Source organism: Hemitrygon akajei, chromosome 3, assembly GCF_048418815.1.
Source record: "Hemitrygon akajei chromosome 3, sHemAka1.3, whole genome shotgun sequence".
In the NCBI taxonomy this organism is placed as follows: domain Eukaryota; kingdom Metazoa; phylum Chordata; class Chondrichthyes; order Myliobatiformes; family Dasyatidae; genus Hemitrygon; species Hemitrygon akajei.
The window spans coordinates 40,998,983-41,018,120 of record NC_133126.1 but is presented as its reverse complement, the minus strand read 5'-3'; the positions used below and the strand labels follow the sequence as shown (position 1 = coordinate 41,018,120).

The following is a 19,138-nucleotide window of genomic DNA, read 5'->3' as shown; positions in this document are numbered from 1 at the left end:
AAAAGATGGGGGTCGGGGAAGGAGTACAAGTTAGAAGGTGATAGGCGAAGCTAATTGGATGGGGGGAGGGGAATGAAGTAAGAAGCTGGGAGGTGGTAGATGAAAACGGTAAAGGGCTGAAGAAGAAGGATTCTGAGAGGAGAGGACAGTGGACCATGGAAGAAAGGAAAGCAGAGCCACCAGCAGGTAGCCAGAGTGGGGAATGGAAGAAGGGGGAAGGGGTAGGGGGAAAATTTACTGTAAGTTAAAGAAATCGATGTTCAGGTTGGAGGCTACTCAGATGGCATATGATATGATGTTCCTCCAACTGAGAGCGGCCTCATTGTGGCACTAGAGGAGGCCATGAACTGACATATCAGAGTGGGAGTAGGGATTGGAATTAAAAGAGGAAATCCTGCTTGATACGGATACAGTGAAGATGATCGATAAAGCAATCCCCAGTCGACACCAGGTTTCATTGATGCTGCATTGGGAGCACCAGATACAGATTCATAGAAACATAGAAAATAGGTGCAGAGTTTCTTTGGAAAGGTAAGATGTCAAGAATATCGTTGGAAAAATTGACATGGAAATTTGAGCTAGGAGGGTTACAACTTCCAAATTTTAAGAATTATTATAAAGCAAATCAACTTAGATTTATTGCATCCTTTTTTGAGAAAGACAAACCGGCGTGGATCAGAATAGAACTAGATAAAATAGGAGAAAACATACCAGAAGACTTTATATATAAATGGGAATCTAAATGGATACGGGAAAAGAAAGAATCTCCTATATTAAAACATTTGATTGATTTATGGAATAAGATAAATGTTGACGATGAGACAAAGAAATCCTTATTAGCAAAGAGATCTTTAATCCAAAATAGACTTATTCCTTTTACAATGGATAATCAACTTTTATATAATTGGTTTCAAAAAGGGATTAGATATATAGGAGATTGTTTTGAAGGAGGTATATTAATGTCATTTGATCAATTAAAGAATAAATATAAAGTATCAAACAACACTCTTTTTTGTTACTTTCAACTAAGGGCTTACTTAAGAGAAAAGCTAGGTCAAACAATGTTACTACCGAAACCCAATGAAATAGAAACTTTAATTCAAAAAGGAAAGATTAAAAAATTTATCTCTTGTATGTATAATTTGATTCAAAAACAGGCAATTAAACAAGGAGTCCATAAGTCAAGACAAAAATGGGAAAGTGATTTGAATATCAAAATTGAAGAAAAAAACTGGTCAAGACTATGTCTTGAGAGTATGACAAATACAATAAACGTTCGATTAAGATTAGTGCAATACAATTTTTTACATCAACTATATATTACACCACAAAAAATAAACAAATTAAACCCAAATCTATCTGATCAGTGTTTTCGATGTAACCAAGAAATTGGTACTTTTTTACATTCTACTTGGTCCTGCTCCAAAATTCAACCTTTTTGGACAAATTTAAGAGTTTTACTGGAACAAATCATTGGAATACAACTTCCACACAACCCAACATTACTTTTACTAGGTAATATTGAAGGGATAAAACCGATAGCCAGATTGAATAAATATCAGAAAGAATTTATAAAAATTGCATTGGCAGTAGCCAAAAAAGCTATTGCAGTGACTTGGAAATCGGATACATATCTAAGTATAGATCGTTGGAAGAACGAAATTTATGGCTGTATTCCACTTGAAAAAATCACTTACAATTTAAGAGATAAATATGAAACATTTTTGAAAATTTGGCGCCCTTATTTACAAAAGACAGGATTAAATATATAGGTGCTCCGAAGATGAAATAATTGGTTACTTGGGGAAAGAAATAAATGCATACACCAAAGTTATTACGAACTCCGTGGAGCGTGTGGGGATCTTCCAATATCCAGGCATTCCTTTTTTTTTTCTCTTTCTTTTTTTTTAGGGATGTTAGGGGGGAGGGGTTAAGGGGAGGGGGGGCTGGGTAACATTTTTTTTTCTCATACACTTTTATTTTGTAACTATTTGAAAACAATAAAAAAAGTTTAAAAAAAAAAAAAAAGAAAATAGGTGCAGGAGTAGGCCATTCGGCCCTTCGAGCCTGCACCACCATTCAGTATGATCATGGCTTATCATTCAACTCAGAACCCTGTACCTGCTTTCTCTCCATACCCCTTGATCCCTTTAGCTACAAGGGCCATATCTAACTTCCTCTTAAATATAGCCAATGAACCGGCCTCAACTGTTTCCTGTGGCAGAGAATTCCACAGATTCACCACTCTCTGTGTGAAGAAGTTTTTCCTCGTCTCGGTCCTAAAAGGCTTCCCCTTTATCCTTAAACTGTGACCCCTCGTTCTGCTTCCCCAACATCGGAAACAATCTTCCTGCATCTAAACTGTCCAACCCCTTTAGAATTTTATACGTTTCAATAAGATCCCCCCTCAATCTTCTAAATTCCAATGAGTTTAAGCCTAGTCAATCTAGTCTTTCTTCACATGAAAGTCCTGCCATCCCAGGAATCAATCTGGTGAACCTTCTCTGTACTCCCTCTATGGCAAGAATGTCTTTCCTCAGATTAGGGGACCAAAACTGCACACAATATTCTAGGTGCTGTCTCACCAAGGCCTTGTACAACTGCAGTAGAACCTCCCTGCTCCTGTACTCAAATCCTTTTGCTATGAATGCCAACATACCATTTGCCTTTTTCACCGCCTGTTGTACCTGCATGTCCACCTTCAATGACTGGTGTACAATGACACCCAGGTCTCGTTGCATCTCCCCTTTTCCTAATCGGCCACCGTTCAGATAATAATCTGTTTCCCTGTTCTTGCAACCGAAGTGGATAACCTCACATTTATCCACATTAAATTGCATCTGCCATGAATTTGCCCACTCACCTAACCTATCCAAGTCACCCTGCATCCTCTTAGCATCTTCCTCACAGCTAACACCGCCACCCAGCTTCGTGTCATCCGCAAACTTGGAGATGCTGCATTTAATTCCCTCTTCTAAATCATTAACATATATATTGTAAACAACTGGTGTCCCAGCACTGAGCCTTGCGGTACCCCACTAGTCACTGCCTGCCATTCTGAAAAGGTCCTGTTTACTCCCACTCTTTGCTTCCTGTCTGCCAACCAATTCTCTATCCACATCAATACCATACCCCCAATACTGTGTGCTTTAAGTTTGCAAACTAATCTCCTGTGTGGGACCTTGTCAAAAGCCTTTTGAAAATCTAAATATACCTCATCCACTGGTTCTCCCCTATCCACTCTACTAGTTACATCTTCAAAAAATTCTATAAGATTCGTCAGACATGATTTTCCTTTCACAAATCCATGCTGACTTTGTCCGATGATTTCACCTCTTTCCAAATGTGCTGTTATCACATCTTTGATAACCAACTCTAGCGTTTTCCCCACCACCGATGTCAGACTAACCGGTCTATAATTCCCTGGTTTCTCTCTCCCTACTTTTTTAAAAAGTGGGGTTACATTAGCCACCCTCCAATCCTCAGGAACTAATCCAGAATCTAAGGAGTTTTGAAAAATTATCACTAATGCATCCACTATTTCTTGGGCTACTTCCTTAAATACTCTGAGATGCAGACCATCTGGCCCTGGGGATTTATCTGCCTTTAATCCTTTCAATTTACCTAACACCACTTCCCTACTAACATGTATTTCCCTCAGTTCCTCCATCTCACTAGACCCTCGGTCCCTTACTATTTCCGGAAGATTATTTATGTCCTCCTTAGTGAAGACAGAACCAAAGTAGTTATTCAATTGGTCTGCCATGTCTTTGTTCCCTATGAGCAATTCACCTGTTTCTGACTGTAAAGGACCTACATTTGTCTTGACCAATCTTTTTCTTTTCATGTATCTGTAAAAGCTTTTACAGTCAGTTTTTATGTTCCCTGCCAGCTTTCTCTCATAACCTTTTTTCCCTTTCCTAATTAAGCCCTTTGTCCTCCTCTGCTGGTCTCTGAATTTCTCCCAGTCCTCTTTTTTGCTGCTTTTTTTTGCTAATTTATATGTTTCTTCTTTGGACTTGATACTATCCCTAATTTCCCTTGTCAGCCACAGGTGCACTACCTTCCCTGGTTTATTCTTTTGCCAAACTGGGATGAACAATTGTTGTAGTTCATCCATGTGATCTTTAAATGCTTGCCATTGCATATCCACCGTCAACCCTTTAAGTATCATTTGCCAGTCTATCTTAGCTAATTGACATCTCATACCTTCAAAGTTACCCTTCTTTAAGTTCAGAACCTTTCTTTCTGAATTAACTATGTCACTCTCCATCTTAATGAAGAGTTCCACCATATTATGGTCACTCTTACCCAAGGGGCCTCGCACGACAAGATTGCTAACTTGCTCACTAACCGTTCCTCATTTCTCAATACCCAATCTAGAATGGCCTGCTCTCTAGTTGGTTCCTCGACATGTTGGTTCAGAAAACCATCCCGCATACATTCCAAGAAATCCTCTTCCTCAGCACCCTTACCAATTTGGTTCACCCAATCTATATGTAGATTGAAGTCACCCATTATAGCTACTGTTCCTTTATTGCACGCATTTCTAATTTCCTGTTTAATGCCATCCCCAACCTCACTACTACTGTTAGGTGGCCTGTACATAACTCCCACCAGCGTTTTCTGCCCCTTAGTGTTATGCAGCTCTACCCATATCGATTCCACATCCTCCAAGCTAATGTCCTCCCTTTCTATTGCGTTAATCTCCTCTCTAACCAGCAATGCTACCCCACCTCCTTTTCTTTCCTGTCTATCCCTCCTGAATATTGAATATCCCTGGATGTTGAGCTCCTATCCTTGGTCACCCTGGAGCCATGTCTCTGTGATCCCAGCTATATCATATTCATTAATAACTATCTGCACATTCAATTCATCCACCTTGTTACGAATGCTCCTCGCATTGACACACAAAGCCTTTAGGCTTGTTTTTACAACACTCTTAGCCCTTATAGTTATTTTGAAGAGTGGCTCTTTTTGCCCTGGATTTGCCTGCCTGCCACTTTTACTTTTCACCTTACAACTTTTTGCTTCTACCCTCATTTTACACCCCTCTGTCTCTCTGCACTTGTTCCCATCCCCCTGCCACACTAGTTTAAAGCCTCCTGAACAGCAGTAGCAACGCTCCCCCTAGGACATTGGTTCCAGTCCAGCCCAGGTGCAGACCGTCCTGTTTATACCAGTCCCACCTTCCCCAGAACTGGTTCCAATGCCCCAGAAATTTGAATCCCTCCCCCTTGCACCATTTTTCAAGCCACATATTCATCTGAAATATCCTCCTTTTTCTACTCTGACTAGCACGTGGCACTGGTAGCAATCCAGAGGTTATTACCTTTGTGGTCCTACTTTTTAGTTTCTGCAGCTGCTGGAAATTCAGAGTAACATGATTTGTATGTGTTACTCTGGATTTCCAGCATCTGCAGAATCTGCTGTGTTTAAAATTGGTGATAAAACATATCTATAAATTTGGTAGAGGCTTACAGAAATGGGGGGAGTGGGGATTGGGGCTTGCAAGTAGAGGGTAAACCGGTATGTCTTTGGATTGTGGGAGAAAACCCATGCGTACAGGAAGGAATGTACAAACTTGTTTAGGGGACGCCGGAATTGAACTCTGGCTCACTATCATCATGCTAACCTCTACACTTCTGTAGTGCCATTGTTCAAATTCCATTGGGCTTCATCTGAATAGCATAGTAATATGGGAAGTAAGTGGCAACTGAGAGCTTAGGGTCATGCTTGCTGACAGAATATGACATGCTCTGCAAAGTGGTTACCCTTTCTCCATTTGTTTTCTCCCTTGTAGCGATAACATTGTGAGCACTGAATGACTAAATTGTAAGAAATACAGGTGAAAGAATATTTGGAATCCCATTTCAAAGGGAAGGGCAAAGGTGAAAGAAAAGGTGATGCATCTCCTTCGGGTACATGGGAAGGTGCCAGGAAGAAAGGGAGTAGATCAGTATTTCCCCAGAGAGCACAGCTCCTTCAGTTATCAGAGAAGGGATGCGATTTAATCTACATGCTGCTTACAAATTTATGCTACCTGGTGCAGAAAGACTTTTTTTTAAAATGTGTTCCAGAGAACTGAAAAAGAAGAAGAAGAGTGAAAATGAAAGCTTAGAACAAACAATTCAACCTGAATCCAGCAAAACATCTATGGAGGACCAAGATACTAAAAAATCATCTTCCCAACAGCCATTGAAGAGGGGACAAAAGGTAAAGAGTAAAAAGTTTAGAGGCCTTGCTTTAAATAATTCCTGTTTAGTGATTTGTAATACTCTATAAGAATTTTTGCACAAATATTCATAGTGACATGGATCCTCTAGTCTTCATGTTACATGAAATACAGATATTAAAATGAAATGTCACTGCTGGAAATGTCCATTGGAAATGTCACAGCTAATGAGTTTCTCAGAGATTTCAGTTCAGGGGAAAGCACTGGTGGAAGTTTCTTTGGTTCTTACCCTTTTTTTTCAAATATTGAATTATGGTTGGCAGCCTTTTGGTACACATGTAAAAGCCTCCTCCAGTTTAAAGGGATGAAAAAATGTTCTGTCATCTTACTATGTTTCTATTGTATGAATTTTTAATGTTTTTATTAATTTCTGGGGTTTTTTTAGCGTTCTAGCCTTAAATTTCATTTTGAAAAGCCACACCTTGGCTGTGCTGAAGCACAGTAGGGAAGAGCAAAGGGAGCATTACTTTAAACTTAATTGTGCTAAATGTGACTTGCTTCAGTACCAGCATTAAGCACAATACCTGAAAAACATAATTAAAGGTGTATACAGAGATAATGTAAATCATTTTGATCGGTGTAAATTTTGCTAATATTAGTCCATTGAAGATGTAATTGGCTATTATCATGCATTCCTGCTGTCTTAAAAGTTATTACTTTGTTTTGCAAAATTAAGGCTAAACTGAAGAAAATTAAAGAAAAATATAAAGATCAAGATGAGGAGGATCGTGAATTAATGATGAAATTACTTGGGGTAAGGATAAATTTGCATCAATGGAAAAAGCAGATTCTGTTTTTAAATTTAATGCTCAAATTTTAATTTATATTACCTGAATTCAGTCAGCAGGACCAAGTAAAGATGAAAAGGTTAGGAAAGGGAAAAAAGGGAAAACAAAAGAACCACTTAAAAAACAACAGGAGAAAAAGCAAACTTTGAAAGAAGCAAGTAATATCCAAAGCAAAGCACACGATCTACAGGCTGTGACACATCATATGGCAGAAGTTACTCTGGAGGGGACTCCAGTAGAAGATCAACAAGAGGTAAAGCACAGTAGTCTCATTAAGTTTTGGTTCCAAGTGATTTTATTTGGTAGCTTGTACATTCATTTGGTAATAAGTGTATTCTATTAATATTTGTATTATTTTATTATCATTTGGAACCAGGAGGAACCTGAGCAAGACTTGCAGGCATCTGAGGTAGGACATTCATTAACTAATTAAGTTCTTAAAAGTTAGTGGGGGGGAGGTGGTTGAAAGAAAGTTAACTGGTACCAAAACAATGCTGTTAGTGAGTGTTTCATCTGTCAATTAAGTCATGCTGATCCTGTGACCTGCTTTTATGTAACCACAGACCTTATATACCGTTAATAAAATTCTAGCAAGAGTCTTATGGACCCATGTAATATTAATACTGAAAAGATGTTTCCTCTCGTGGATAAGTCCAGAACTAGAAGACATTTTCCCAGAATTCAGAAGTGCGTGCCCACATTTAATGCTGAGATGAGGAAGAATATTATGAGGGTTCCAAATCCATGGAACTCCCTGCACAGAGCACTGTGAGGGCAGAATCCTTATTTATACTTAAGGCCAAGATGATTTTTTAATCATTAAGGGAATTCAATATTGATTTGAATGAGAGAGAATGAACATTGCGTAAAAGTGGTTCTAGTATTTAGGCCCAATGAAATGGAAGTGTTGTTTGAGTTGGGCCAGTGCTAGGGCAGTATTCCCTGACAACTAATGTCTTTAACCTTAAGATAAAGATCATGGGTATTGGAGGCAGCCCATGTTTGTCGCCATCATGCAAGAGGAAGCCTTATCAAGCAGTGCAATGTATTTGCAGATTGCATGGAATGCAGCCTTAGAGCTCTGGTAGTAGAGAATGTTTTAACATATTTGAACAAGTACATGGATTACTTTATACGAATGCTTTCTGGTTGTACTGTTGGAGTTGCATTCATCCAGGCACATGGTGTATTCCATTATTCTCTTCCCTTATGCCAGTATAGACCGGAACAAGCTCAGAGAAGGCAGTAGCAGGTTACTCACCATAGGGTACCTGGCTTCTGACCTGCTGTTATCATAGAGTTGCACAGAAACAAGCCTATCATATCCATGCCGAGCTGTTTGTCACTAACTGCATAATTATTTTAAACACAAAAATAAATTGGGCATTATGCTTCAGTTTTAAATAGGCTCTCTGATGAAATTAAGCCCATTAAATTAAATACAGAAAACGGTTGTTTGGCTGAAAAATGAGTAAAAGTTACTGCAAACTCTAAAATGTGGGAGAAATGTGAAGGATGTTATGAAGTAACAAAGAAAATCAAGAGATAATTGGAAGTATTACAAAGATGTTCAGTCCTTACCGGAGATATGAAATATGTGACACACTAGCCAAAATTGGGGTGAAGGGAGTATTAGGGAGCAGGAGATCTGATTTGGAAGAATGTGGAGTTCTTGAGGTAAAGATCAAGTTATTCATGGAACTAGTGGAGGAATGTGAACATAAGGACATTATTTATCATTATTATCCCATTATTTATTTCTTTGACGTCCTTATGTTCACATTCCTCCAAAAGCAATCAGAAATAGTATGATTTTGCTGTCAATATTATACTTCCAGAATCACGTGTAAAATAGCTGTGTGAACAATGCAATGGTCAGAACAAATTGCACATCAGATTTGTAAAGTTACCTGTAAAAATTGAAATAATTGTTTCATAAATGTTTATCGCTTAGGAGAGTGAGAATTTGCTGAGTTCATTAACTGGCCAACCTCACCCTGATGATGTGTTGCTGTTTTCCATTCCATTCTGTGCTCCCTACACTGCCATGACCAACTTCAAGTGAGTTTTATATCTTAAGAGCTTTCTTAAATTGTTATAGATATCCAAATTGTGAAAGTAAGAAATATAAAGTCAGTAATTAAATAATTTGTTGTTCACTAATTGGTTCATTCTCATCTTTGAACCAGAAGACCCAACTTCAATCTTGGCATCTCCTGCTGTATGGAAATTACACATTCTGTGACTGTATGAGTTTCTGCACAGGTGCTTCAGGTCCAAATGACACAAGGGTTGGTTGGTAAATTGGCCATTGTAAATTACCTCTGATTTATGGGTGATGAATATAATTAAAAAGAAAATGGAATTCATGTAGGATTAGTGTAACTGGGTGGTTGATGGTTCTGTATGTTTGACTAAATGAGGAAATTGCTGATTATGAAATTGGCTTAGGCACAATCATTGAAGGGGAACATTTAGTAGGAAAAGCCTAAATGGAAAAAAGTTCAGGGTATCCTAGTGGTGGTAATTCACACTTGCATGGAGGAAGCAAGGAAGGAGAGAATTAAGCTGTTACTGTATCTATAACAGATTTGGTGGTGGCCTTGTCAGAAATCTGGTAACAGCTCATGGCTGAAAAGGAGAAAGCAAGATCTAACTCTTGAGTACCAACTAGAAATGAAATGAAAAAGGCTTAAAAAACACAACAGAACATGGTGTCAGAAAACTGCATCTCTGACTTGTATTTTAGTCAATCTAATGGTTGCATTTGTTATTCTCAATTACACTTTTTCATCTGCAGTCTTTGTACTGTTTTGATGCTTTCAGATTTTGGGGCTGGTTCAAATATTCAAGTACAAGGTGTTTATTTGAAGTCTATACAAAAAAGTATTTTTTCTGTACTTTTCCACTTTAGGTTCAAGGTAAAACTCACTCCAGGCACACAGAAGAAAGGGAAAGGTTTGTAAAGCTATTGATATTGTTTTCTCTAGAAGTTAACTTCAAATAGCCAACATAAAATAGTTTTTGATTTTGTTCTTTAGCGGCCAAAACTGCCTTGCACAATTTCCTGCATTCTAAAGAAGCCTTGCAACGGGAAAAAGATCTATTACGAAGCGTGAAGGTAATTTATTTTTGTTTTTATGCACAACAAATTTATTAAATATTTGTTTACTGCAGGTGAGTGTTTTTAATTAACTATCAAATCACTGATTATAAATTATGTGGCAGCTATAAAATTAATCAAGAATCTATATGTTCTGAAACAAGGTATTTTAAATAGACATCAAAATAAACTGAATTTGATGAATGCATACATGCTGCCAACTTAATGTAGCAGAATTAAAGCTCAATAAGTTCTAATTTTATTATAAAATTGCAGATGTATATATTTTGTTTAAGGATCAAAGTTGGTATTTAACTATTTTTACTCCTAATGTTCAAGTGTACATGGTTCTACTCCAGTTTCAACAGGGTACAAGTAGCAATTCACTTCAAAATCATGCACAAGTTTAATAATCCTCTGGTACCACAGAGTTCAAAAGTATTGGAAAAGTTAATTTTTTTGGTTCTATGAATGAATATGCTATCAGCTAAGTACTTTCTTTTGTATACACACTTAGGAAACTGACTTGTCAAGGAACATTCCCGGAAAGGTGAAAGTCTCAGCACCTAATTTATTAGCAAACAAGCGGAAATAAACACCTAGAATTTCCTTGAATTAAGATGTGCTCCGAGGACGGTCCAGGGAAGTATTACATATCTGGTTATAAAAAAGTTACTTTACAAGAAATTTATTAAATTATAACTGAATGGAACTTAATTTGATACTGTAAATTTCAAAATAAAAGCTATTATTGAACAAGCACTTATCCAGGAGCCTGTCTGTGAAATATCAGCCACTTTTTGTTGTGTTGTTATCAGAGCCTTTTGTTTATGAATGAAGTACAAGCTAAAAGCAATTTTTGAACGTGGGGAGGGATTTTAATTTAAAAAATTACATTAAGTGCTTGTCATTGGGTGTGGTTAATTAAAAAGCCACTTATGTTGCCTGAAGTTGACTTAATTACTGAAGCAGATAATACAAACACGTGCATTGTAATAGTGATGCCATTACTACAGGCTACAGAAAATTATATAAACTCACCAAACATGGACCAGAATTTTTCTTTCACTGCTGACCTTGAAGGAGAACCTGAGGTGTGGGGTTCCACCATTATTGTGATTTGCTATCTCAGTATTCAAGGTGAACCCTGGCATACTGATCTAATTGTGATTAATCACCCAATCACAAACATTTCTCAGATAGTAAAACAAGAAAATAAAACAAATTTTATTTTTAAATACCAAAAGGTTTAATCATACTGATAAGGAACAAGTTGAATAGAAAATACTTAAATTACTTGAATATTTCACAATTTAAGTGAAGTATAGTCCTTATGTACTATTTGCATTTTGTAAAAGTTCACGAATTTGCTAAATAGTAGTTATAATTTCTATCATATAATTCACAACATTATGCAGTGACCCAAAAAGAACAAAAACTACAGAAATCTGAAATAACATTACTGGAAACACTCAGCATGTTGGCTGTTGTATTTGCAGCCTTCTCCAACTTTAGTATACAGGAAGACTCTTTTGTAAGTACGTGAAATTTAATTAGACAATGGAAGAGTAAAAACATTGTCCTTTTGAGATACACTCAATAGCTGAAAGTACCTTTGAATCCCCATGTAACAGAGCATGCATTCATAGTTTTGTCAGCATTACAATGGCAAAGTATGGTTCAACATGAAAGTTCAAATAAATGTCATCATTGGTCAACTGACTTGAAATAGAATTGGGGTGCAAATCTAAAGTTTAAATTAAACTACCGGTACCACTTTAATCCTGCAGGCTTGGTATTCAATAGAGAGACACTTTTTACTATGTAGAAAGCAAAAAATAAGCAGCATTTATTAAACAGTATTAGGAAGTTGTTGGTGAGAGCAGCACAATACATGCATCATCCAAGACAAATCAACCTGTTTGATTGGCAAGGCTGTTGGGAGAGTACCATGAGAAAGTTATCCACTGTATCACACAGCTATTATGGAAATAGAAATATCACAAGGTTAAAAAGCTAAATGTCTTAAATTTACCATCACTTGTGAAAGCATTTTTACTGTTTGAAGTCTATAACTTTGATAGTGGCTCACTTCTCAAGGGAATGGGCAGTAACTGTTGGCCTCACCAGCAAAGCACCTTTCTAGTTTTGGTTGAATCACAGATCCTGAAGTGTTATGTAAAATGTCCAAGATTTTTTTCTAATTAAGAAAAATCCATTTTAAAATAAAAGCTGAATGGCAATGAGATAGAATTCCTCTTTGGGGGGAAAAGACCAAATATATAATCATACCTTATAGTTGAAGGTTTTTGTATGCATAAATGTTTGCTCTGATATCACAAAGTAAACCATTTTCCTTTTGCTTGACATTTATTCAAAACAAAAATCAATAAATTTAAGATTTCTTTTATGCACAAGCATATTAAAACATTTAACTACCTGCAAAAACAGGTACCAATAAAAAAAATCATGATTCTTTGACCCTCAGCAAGTCAACTTTTGCACTGCTAGAACAAAGAATAACTAAATCACACTATAATGATTAAGGTGGTAAGTATATTGGCAGAACTCATGATCCAGATGTGTTACTGCTTCCAGTTCGTTGATTGATATTAAGAAGAAGATGCTTTGGAAGACAGTCCCATATATTGGCAAGCATTTCTTTATAGTGGATCACTGCCTCTAGGCAAAGTCTAAAGGGGAAAAAAAATGAAACAAAATAAAATCTTCATTTATTAATTCAAAATGTATACAATCACTTCTCCAAGAATGAACCACAAATACTAACAAAACCACAAGGTGTTTTTTTTTTTTTTTAAACATAATTTGTAAGAATAAATAATGCTGGATACAGTTTCACATCATCATTGAACAAATACCAGGGTTGCAGTTGATCCACCTTGCCTCAAGCCAAGACAATAGGTAAAAGCACCACTCCAGTATTCCCTGAAGCTCTCAGGCAGATTGCAAATGCACACCAGATGGGAGAGGTTCAAGTGAATCCATAATGTGAGCATACAGTGAACAGACATTTGGGTATTCACTGTCTTCAGCAGCTGCTAGTCTCATTAATATATTTAACAAATTATTTTCCTGATATATTTTTAACATGTGTAATTAAAATAACTTTTTTTTAAAAAATCAGCACGGTTTCTTTAGCAGAAGCCTTTTTCCATTGAAAGGTTCAACTTTTAAGGATATAGATTTCCAAAGTATATATTCGTAGAAAGAGGGTAGCTAAGTGTGGGACTCCAGGACAACAAGACTGGGGAATTAATAATAATAAATAAGTAAATAGCAGACAACTTAAATCAAACTTTTCATCAGTCTTCACTACAGAGGACACTACTATCATCTCAAAGTTAACCGATGCACTAGTTTCAAATAGGAAGGAGCTGTAATAATCCCTATTGCAAATGACAAGGAGTTGGAAAATCTAAAGACCTAATCAGATTAAAGGCAGGCATCAGTGATCTGGATGATGGAATGACCTGCATACAAAGGTTTTTAAAGAGGTGGTGACTGGAGAGATCGTAGAGTCATTGCATTGGTTGAATTTTTTCCAAATCTCACTGGTAACTGCAGGAAAGTTGCAAATTTGATCCTCTTGTTTAAGAGGAAGGGTGGTGAAATGTGGGAAACAATAAGCCAGTTAGTTTATCACCATAATCAAGTAACATAGCAAATCATTTAGAAAAGCTTAATGCAATGAAACCAAGTCAACGTGGTTTTATGAAAGATATAAAATTATGCTTAACAGATTTGCTGAAGTACTTCAAAGATGTAACAAAAAGACATCTGGAAATGCAGTACATTTTCATTTACAGAAATTTGCAAGTATGTTAACATAGATTGAAAACTAGTTACTGCATAGAAGACAGTCAGAATAGGTATGCCTTTTTCAGATTGGAGAAACCCAACAAGAAGTGGCGCACGCATCAATCCTTCACCCCGCCCCCCGACCTATCCTTGTCGATAATAATGACTTGGAGGAGAGAAGAGAGTGTGAAGTATCCAAGGCTGCAGAAGACAAAAAATGGAATAAGGGTATACTATGAGGGTGATATTTGCGATATTGCACCCTACAACGGTACAGGTGGGTTATGTGAATGGGCACAAATTTGGCAAATGGAATTTTGTATACGAAAATGTGAAGGGATCTTTGCACTCTGGAAGGAGGAAACAAAAAGGTAATTATTTAAATGGATAAAGACTGAAAATGAGTAAAGCACAAAGGGATCTAGATCCTCGAGTCTTAAACAAAAAGTTAGCACTTATCTACCACAAATAATTACAAAAGGCATACAGGTCTTTAATGCAAAGGGTTTAGAGACCAAATATCAAGAAGCAATGTTATCAGTTTATAGAATGTTGGTGAGTCTGCACCGGTGTACAGCTTTGATCATTTTGTAAAGAATATATGAACATTGGAGGTAGTCCAAAAGATTCATTAGGCCATTTCCTGAAATGACAGTGTTGTCCTTTCATTAGCAACTGAAAAAAGCATGTTTTCTTGGAGTTTAGGAGAATGATAGACAAGTCAGTAGTCAGAGATTTTTTCCCAGGGTGGAAATGACTAATATGAGGGACTATATACACACACACAATATACATGCATGCACACAGAGTGCTGAGTGCATGGATCATCCTGCCAGTAGAGGTGGCAGAGTCAAATACATTGGGGCATTTAAAATAGAACATGGATCATAGAATAATGGATGTAGGAGGGAAGGGTTAGATTAAACAAGTTGATTAAAAGGTCAGCATAACATCATGAGCCAAAGGGCTAAACTCTGCTGTAATGTTCTAAGAGAGGGTGTTACATAGCATATTTGATCATTTTCCACTGCTGGCGAACTTTTCAAGAGGGAATATATTGGACTTCCAGTAAGATGGCGATTCTTTAGCTGCTCCGAACTTTTGTTCCGTTACTGTCGCTATCTTTGCACTAAGTGTCTCCATTTTTTAAACCTTAGGAATTTTTTCGGTATCTCTTACTTGCCTGTGAACATATCTAACTTACAATGTCTAGCAAGAGTTCTAAATCCGGGAGAAAGGAAGTTCCGGCTCTTTCAGACGAGACCCTGGCTGCGCTCGGAAAGCTCCGAGAAGAAATTTTAAAGGAATTTAAAACCGCTTTCAAACAGTTGGAAGACAAACTGGATCGGATCAACGATAAAGTGGACAAGCATGCCGAACACCTATCTCGCATCGATTCGACTTCTGAAGATTTAGAAAGTCGTGTTCGATACTTGGAGACTCTCTGTTCCAGCTTAGAGGAAAAATGTAACAAACTCCTTTCCAAAATGGTGGATCTCAAAAATCGCAGCAGACGCTGCAATCTTAGAATTCTTGGATTGCCAGAGGCGACCGAACATGGACCAACCGTGAAGTTTTTCGCCAAGTTTCTCTGTAAGATATTCGGGAAAGATTTGCTTCCGAACCCGCCTGAGTTCGAACGGGCACACAGAGTCTACGTTCCCCCCGGAATTCTGGGCTCCCGTCCGCGACCAGTAATCTTGTGCTTCCATCAATACCAGGTAAAACACAGTCTGATTGTAGAGGCACGTCGCAGGGGGTCTTTTACTTTCCAGGATACAACCATTCGCTTTGTGGAAGATTTTGCACCCCAGACCTTAAGGATGCGCGCTGAGTTTAAAGGTTCAATGAAAGTGCTTTTTGAACGTGGTTTCAAACCCTCTCTTCGTACTCCTGCCGACCTACGAATCAAGCTTAATACTGGAAAATACAAGTGGTTCAAATCAGTGAAGGAAGCTGAAGCATTTGTGGCAAGTGTTCTGGCTATCCAGTCATCTTCGGAATCTGATCGGACCTCCTAAAATGGTGGATAAGTACTCCTCGTAGTAAAATTACTTTTTCTGGACTCAGACTTTACTTGAATCACTCAGACATTATTCATTGAAACTCTAAGGGCTGTTGACAATCTCTCCCGGGATTTGGTGTGTGTGTAATCTATTTTTATTCTTGTATAACTTTATCTACAGAGTTCTACAATTGACTCTAACTTGTTTTGGAGGTTCGAAGTCTTTAGTGAAGGCCTCCCTGTTTGTTGGTTCACAGTTTAATTGCTGAGTTATTTTTCCTTTTTTTTATATTTATTTTTTCTTTTCTTTTCTTCACCCCTTTTTTCTAATCTCTGAATTTTTTTCTCTCCTCTCTGTAAATGGTTGATAAATACTCGTCTTGAATTTATAATTTTCCCCTACCTTTTTTTTCCCTTTCTCTTACTTTATTCTTCTATAATTTTTCGCGGGTAGGTTAGTTTTGGTTTTCTTCCGATTTTCTCTGTATTAAGTTTTATATTTCTGCAGAAGGTGTTCTAATCTGTAGTTATGTTTTCTAGTGCATAAACTAGTTACTATTTGCTATAGTATTTATACGGAACTGTTGTTAATGACACAGATCTGGAAGTTGTATTTGGGTTAATTTTTTTGGTAGAGCTAGCTACTTGTTTTGGTAGCCGTCTAGTTTTGGGTTGTCTGGGTGGGGTGGATTTTCCAGTTCCAACATCACTCACTGTATTTATTGTTTCTCTTTATTGCTCAGGACATGTATATGTTTTGATTTTACGAATCTATGTTTACATCTCTGCTCCCAGACTGCTATTGTACTGCTTGACTTTTTATATGCCTGCTGCCTTTTATGCATTAGTAATTGATAATGGCTAGTGCACTTAAATTCATGTGCTGGAATGTAAAGGGATTGAATCACCCTGTTAAAAGGAGGAAGGTATTCTCTCATATCAAACAACTCAAAGCTGACATTGCTTTCCTTCAAGAAACTCATATTCGTTGTTTTGATAACTCACGGCTTCTGTCAAAGTGGGCGGGTCAGCATTTTCATTCATCCTTTGCCGCTAAAGCTAGGGGAGTCTCCATTCTTATTAACTCAAATATTCTTTTTGAACTCCATAATAAAATATCTGATACAAATGGCCGTTTTATTATTGTTTCTGGTAAACTATATAACACTAAAGTTGCACTAGCAAACCTGTATGCCCCCAACTTTGATGATGTTAACTTTCTTGAACGGTTTTTTTCCTCACTACCAGACTTAAACTCATACTCTCTTATACTGGGTGGTGACTTCAACTGTTGGTTAGATTCTAATCTGGATCGATCGTCCTCTGTTACCAGATCACCTACTAAATCTGCCTTAGCTATCCAATCGTTTCTCTCTAATTTTGGTATCTCTGATATATGGCGTTTCCTCCATCCTACGGAGAGAGATTATTCTTTTTTCTCACATGTTCACCATACCTTCACTAGAATTGACTATTTCTTACTCGATAACCAACTTATCCCATTTGCCCACTCTTGTGACTATCAGAGTATACTGATTTCTGACCATGCCCCAATTACCCTCTCTCTGAACTTTCCTGGTCTCCCTCCGAGGAATAAACACTGGCGGTTTGATTCAACTTTATTATCAGATGATGATTTTGTAAAATTTATTAAGGATCAGATAACCTTTTATTTTAACACTAATACATCACCTGAAGTGCCATCCCAGATTGTCTGGGATGCCATGAAAGCATATCTGAGGGGTCAAATAATCTCCTACACAGCAAATCTCAACAGAAGATCCCGTGCAGATCGATCAGACCTCATTAACCAGATTAAAGATTTGGATCAAATATATGCCCAAACTAAGAACCCTGAATTATACAAGAAGCGCGTTGAACTCCAAACTAAATTTAACCTTCAGTCCACTCAACCTGTCGAACGCCAACTTCTCGAAAGCAAGAGTCGCTTTTACATTCATGGGGATAAGTCTGGTAAATTCTAGCCAATCAGCTGAGGCATTCCAAAGCCAAACAACATATTACAAAGATCCGGAAGGAGAACGGAGACTTTACATCGGATCATTTAGAAATTAATGATGCATTTAAAAATTTTTATTCTCGGCTTTATTCCTCTGAATCTCTGAATGACAATATCTCTGTTGATCAATTTTTACAGAATCTGAATATCCCCTCACTTTCATCTGATTTCAAAGCCAAACTCAATGCACCTATATCATCAGAAGAAATATCTTTTGCAATTTCTGCACTGTCCTCAGGGAAATCTCCTGGACCTGATGGGTTCCCTGTAGAATTTTATAAATCATTCTCTTCACTTCTTTCTCCTCAGTTACTTTCAGTATTATCTGACTCGTTTAATTACGGCAAATTGCCACCCTCTTTCAATGAGGCATCTATTATTCTTCTTTTAAAAAAGGGCAAAGACCCAACAGAGTGTTCCTCGTACAGGCCGATCTCTCTGCTCAATGTTGATGTAAAGATCTTAGCTAAAGTGTTGGCTCATAGATTAGAAACCATTATTCCCTCCATTATCTCTGATGACCAAACAGGCTTTATTAAAAACCGTCTCCCTTTTTTTAACATTCGGCGTCTATTTAATATCTTATACTCAGCTCCAACTGGGACTCCTGAATGTGTTATTTCCCTCGATGCGGAGAAAGCATTTGATCGTATAGAGTGGAACTACCTTTTTGCAGTCTTAGAAAAATTTGACCTCGGCCAAAGTTTCATCTCTTGGATCCAATTGCTGTACCTGTGTCCTACTGCTTCTGTTTTAACTAATTTTCAGAAATCCCAAATATTTAATCTCAAATATGGCACCCATCAGGGATGCCCCTTAAGTCCCTTTCTCTTTGATTTGGCTATAGAACCTCTGGTGATAGCATTTCGAAACTGTCCTGAATTGACCGGGATTTGGAGAGGGGGTGTTGAGCATAAAGTTTCTCTCTATGCTGATGACTTATTACTCTTTCTCTCAAATCCGTCTACATCCTTACCTCTAATGTTTTCACTTCTTGACCAGTTTAGCCAGATCTCTGGCTATAAACTTAATTTACATAAGAGTGAACTTTTCCCAATTAATAAAGAAGCACAAGAACTAACATTTCGTGATCTCCCTTTTAAAGTAGTCCATAATCAATTTACTTATCTTGGAATTACAGTCACAAGGAAGCTTAAAGATCTCTTTC

The 19,138-nt window shown here is 37.4% G+C and overlaps 2 protein-coding genes across 2 annotated transcripts in view; one reads left to right on the top strand and one right to left on the bottom strand.

Annotated features, from left to right (window-relative positions):
* LOC140724890 (ribosome quality control complex subunit NEMF) overlaps positions 1–10,888 on the top strand; it is a 72,721-nt gene extending 61,833 nt beyond the window's left edge. Inside the window, exons 26-33 of the mRNA XM_073039639.1 lie at positions 6,081–6,216; positions 6,912–6,989; positions 7,076–7,276; positions 7,400–7,432; positions 8,978–9,084; positions 9,938–9,981; positions 10,065–10,144; positions 10,644–10,888. Coding sequence (XP_072895740.1) covers positions 6,081–6,216; positions 6,912–6,989; positions 7,076–7,276; positions 7,400–7,432; positions 8,978–9,084; positions 9,938–9,981; positions 10,065–10,144; positions 10,644–10,721 — 757 coding nt within the window. The 3' untranslated portion in view covers positions 10,722–10,888. The remainder of the gene's footprint in view (positions 1–6,080; positions 6,217–6,911; positions 6,990–7,075; positions 7,277–7,399; positions 7,433–8,977; positions 9,085–9,937; positions 9,982–10,064; positions 10,145–10,643) is intronic.
* Positions 10,889–11,351: 463 nt separating this feature from the next.
* Positions 11,352–19,138, bottom strand: part of LOC140724891 (kelch domain-containing protein 2-like) — a 45,743-nt gene continuing 37,956 nt past the window's right edge. Inside the window, exon 14 of the mRNA XM_073039641.1 lies at positions 11,352–12,819. Coding sequence (XP_072895742.1) covers positions 12,696–12,819 — 124 coding nt within the window. The 3' untranslated portion in view covers positions 11,352–12,695. The remainder of the gene's footprint in view (positions 12,820–19,138) is intronic.